This window comes from Erigeron canadensis, chromosome 4 (genome assembly GCF_010389155.1).
Source record: "Erigeron canadensis isolate Cc75 chromosome 4, C_canadensis_v1, whole genome shotgun sequence".
Taxonomy (NCBI): domain Eukaryota; kingdom Viridiplantae; phylum Streptophyta; class Magnoliopsida; order Asterales; family Asteraceae; genus Erigeron; species Erigeron canadensis.
The window spans coordinates 2,613,616-2,617,629 of NC_057764.1; the positions used below are offsets into that span (position 1 = coordinate 2,613,616).

The 4,014-nt window shown below is 38.6% G+C and overlaps 1 protein-coding gene across 1 annotated transcript; it reads right to left on the reverse strand.

The window, feature by feature from the left end:
* Positions 1-452: 452 nt before the first annotated feature.
* LOC122595396 (receptor-like protein EIX2) lies at positions 453-3,806 on the reverse strand. The gene has a single exon (XM_043767748.1). The coding sequence runs from the start codon at positions 3,804-3,806 to the stop codon at positions 453-455; it is 3,354 nt and encodes a 1,117-aa protein (XP_043623683.1).
* Positions 3,807-4,014: the final 208 nt, after the last annotated feature.

A 4,014-nucleotide genomic window follows, 5' to 3' on the forward strand; every position in this document is an offset into this window, starting at 1 on the left:
TATAAGGGTAAATTAGGTTTGTTTTTGTTCGCTACTTGGACAACGACCACTATCCCCCAAAATCCGAAATCTAAATACACCATAACCCACTGCTTTCCGGTTGGTGATCATATCCGTCTAAAGCCCATTGAGCCATGTGTTCACCAAACGCTAACCTGCTCCCAGCGGATATTTACTAAAAACCATTTTGATCGCCATGAAATTGAAACTAATACATGAAGCAAAATATTGATGCATCAAAGAGTAAAATCTTTCATATAAATACTTAATGATTAGAAATCTAGAATCATTGAGGACTTATTATTGGCATAGAATTTTTATTTATAACAGAAAAGGTAACAGCCTTGGATTAAAAGGGGAAAATGACAGGAATTTTTCAAGGACTTTGAGTTTTGCATCTTAGATATTAGAACATCACGCGTTCATCACTTAGAAATTAGACATATTACAACTTAACAATACTTATGCATAACATCAGACATCATATACCACAACTTACCTAAGAAACGAAAATATGCAAGCCTCCATGAGTTGCTGATCATCAACGGTGCCACAACAAACCAAAAACCAGCGAGGAATCCAAGCACAATACAAATAATCAACCCCCACTCTGCTCTGTGTGATACATCATCTTCATTTTGGTCTACTGTATCAGGTACTTCAACTGCACAACTAGGGAGCGGATCTCCACAAAGTAAGTTGCCAAGGAAGCTGGACTCGTCGAAGCTGTGAAACTGAGTACTCGATGGGATTGTTCCTGTCAAGTTGTTGTAGGACACATTGAAGCTGCTCAAGAATTCTATGCTTGACAAGCTCACAGGAAGTTCCCCTGAAAGCTTGTTCAGTGACACATCAAAAGATTCAAGTGCGTTTATGTTTCCAATTTTCTCGGGGATACTTCCTGTCAATTGATTTCTTGATAAGTTCAACGACTGTAACTTCTGGAGGGTTGTTAGCTCAACAGGGATGTTCCCAGAAAATCTGTTATTTGAAAGGTCCATTAGCATCACCAGATGAAGGATACTGTCATACGCGTGTATTTGTCCCTTTGCAACCAATGAATCACTAATTATAACATTTTCTGATATGTCAACGGCTCTATAATTAAACGTCTCTGTGGATGTATTTTCTACCCCCGAGAGGACACTAAAGTTGTTGAAGCATCTTGGAATATTTCCTGACAGATTATTATTAGCAAGGTCCAAGATCTGAATAAGTTTTTGATAACAAAGCTCGGGAGGAATATTTCCATCAAAATGATTGGATCTAAGGTTGAGAAGTCTCAATAAAGAGAGGTTTCTTCCAAACCATGCTGGAATGCTTCCAACAAGTTCATTTCCACCAAGTTGAAGGATCTCCAATCCTGTCAAGTTCATCAGAGAAACGGGAAAACTTCCAGAGAGCTTGTTCCCACGCAGATTCAACGCCCTTAGTGTGTATGAAGAACCCAAAGTTCTTGGAATACCACCCGACAGATTATTATTCTCCAAATTCAAGAAATACAATCTCTCCGAGAACTTCTCCCAACATTCAGGAATGACCCCTGAGAAACTGTTATATCCTAAATTCAGAGACTTGGTCCATTGCACATCATGGGGACACAAAACATGATGTAATGACCCCGTAAAGGAATTATTTGATAGATCCAGTTGGATTGGCAGACTAATATTGGATAAATCTGGTAAATTCCCCCTAAACTTGTTGGAACTTAAGTCGAGTGTGTAAAGACCTGCAGGGATACTCAACAACGGTCCTTGGATATGATTTTTTGACATATCTAAGTAAATTAAATTGGGAAATGATCTCCAAAATGACTCGGGAGGCATGTGTGAAATGCCTGTGTTGCTCATGTCCAAATTCTGTAATTTCTTTTGTGATCCCAGCCAGAACGGAAAACGAGGTCCTAAACACCAATCTTCCAAAATTAACCATTCTATCTGAAAAGGGGGAATCCAGTTTGCAAGTTGTAGTCTTAGGGTTAAGTTGTTTCCTTCCTTTAGATCTTTTGAGCTAAATCGTTTATCATTTAGAGATTTCAAACTTGATAGTTTGGCAAAATGAGCTTCTGTAACATCACCGGTCAGCAAGTTGTTAAAAAATTTTAATTCTTTCAACTTCGAAAGTTGACCGAGGCTATTAGGAAGGCTGTCGTTCAACTGGTTATATGAAAGATCCAACTCCATCAACAACGATAATTGTCCAATAGAGTCAGGAATGTTGCCGTCTAATTGGTTATTTGAAAGATCCAACTTTATCAACGATGACAATCGTCCAATAGAGTCAGGAATGCTGCCATTAAGTTGGTTATAAGAAAAGTCTAAATTCTCCAACAATGACAATCGTCCAATTGAGAATGGAATAGGGCCGAAAATTAGATTTCCACTAAGGTCTAATGTCTTCATTGATGATAACATTCCAATGGAATCTGGAATTGTACCAGCAATGTGGTTATATTCAAGTTCCAGATGTTCCAAATGGATCAGTTGTCCAAGTTGATCTGGTAGACGACCAGAAAGACCCGAGAAACGCAATTGTAGTGACTCCAAGGAAGGCGATTTACACTTGTCAAAACTTTCAAGAAGGTTTGTAAAATCTGTGTTACCCAAATCATTATCTGACAAATCCATGTCCCTTAAATTACAAAAATTACCTAATGATTTAGGAATTATGTTGGTCAGTTGATTTTCTGATAGGTCGAGGCTTTGAAGAGAGGTCAAGTTGTGAAGGGATTCAAGTACTGAGCTGGAAATACTACAAGACTTCATATCTAACAAACTCAGATGACCACCGATACTAGACAATCCATTTAATACTAAGGAAGAATTCATGAAATCGTTTTCAGAGACGTGAAGCAACTGAAGAGAAGTCAAGTTGCGGAAGCTATATATACTGCTCGGAATAGGCCCATGAAAATTGCACCCACTTAAATCCAATGAAACTAGACTACTTATATCAAACATCCACGGTGGCACCGAAGTATTAAAATTGTTACCAGAAAGATCGAGCAAGGAAAGGGATGTGAGATTAAAACTAGAAACTTGGGGATGTATATGCAAGAGTTGACAGTTAGACAGATGCAGTTGGGCCAAAGACGGAAGGGTGTTAATCACCTGAAGCCAATTGGTTTCTTTGCTTAGGTCCACATTGCTCATATCCAAGTGATGTAACATGCGTAGGCTTGATAACCAATGCATGTTCGTCATGCTTGTTGATCCAGATCCATTAGGATAATCACCAAGAGAGAGGACATGCAATTGCGAAAGGTTTCCGAATTGAGGGGGAATAATCCCTCCAAAATTTGAATACGAAAGATTAAGATACTCAAGATTTTTAAGAGAGCCAATAAAATTAGGAACTTGGATATCTCCAAAATCATTGCAGCTTAAGTCTAGATGCCTAAGTTGCTTCAGATGCAACAAGGAAGGACTTAAACTCCCCCCCAACCTCTGCTTTATCGCATCTTCAAATTCTTTTGTTTCTTCATATATAAGCCCAAAAGGTTGTACATAATAACCACAATTACCATCCAGTGCAGGAAGATGAATTTGACGAACATGGCCTGTAGAATTATCACAAGCAATTCCAGCCCATTTGCAGCAGTCGATCTCCTTTCCACCCCAAGAAGCAAGCCGATTTGCTTCATCTACGAGACCATGCTTGAACTGGAGCAGAGCTTGTCTCTCACTCTCGAGGCATAATACGTCATCAATGTTTTGATTACATACGCATAAATGAATCAGGGACAAAACAAGTAGTAAGCACAAGTGACATGAAGAGACATAAGAAAACCAAAAACGGGCACTCATAATGGTTTGATTATCATAGAGAGAATAATCAATATTATCGCGCGGTGTTTAGTGTGCCCATTATGGGACATGTCACAACTAGCTGTTGCTATATATTCCACAATGACCCCATCAGAAATTCAATTAAACTACGGATGCTATGAAACAACAAATTATAATTCAGTCGTTAAAACGATAAACTTTTATGTGGACACAGATGTTGCGAATT

Bases quoted from the DNA above. Each gene is read 5' to 3' on its own strand.
- LOC122595396 (XM_043767748.1), bottom strand. From the start codon at position 3,806: ATGAGTGCCCGTTTTTGGTTTTCTTATGTCTCTTCATGTCACTTGTGC.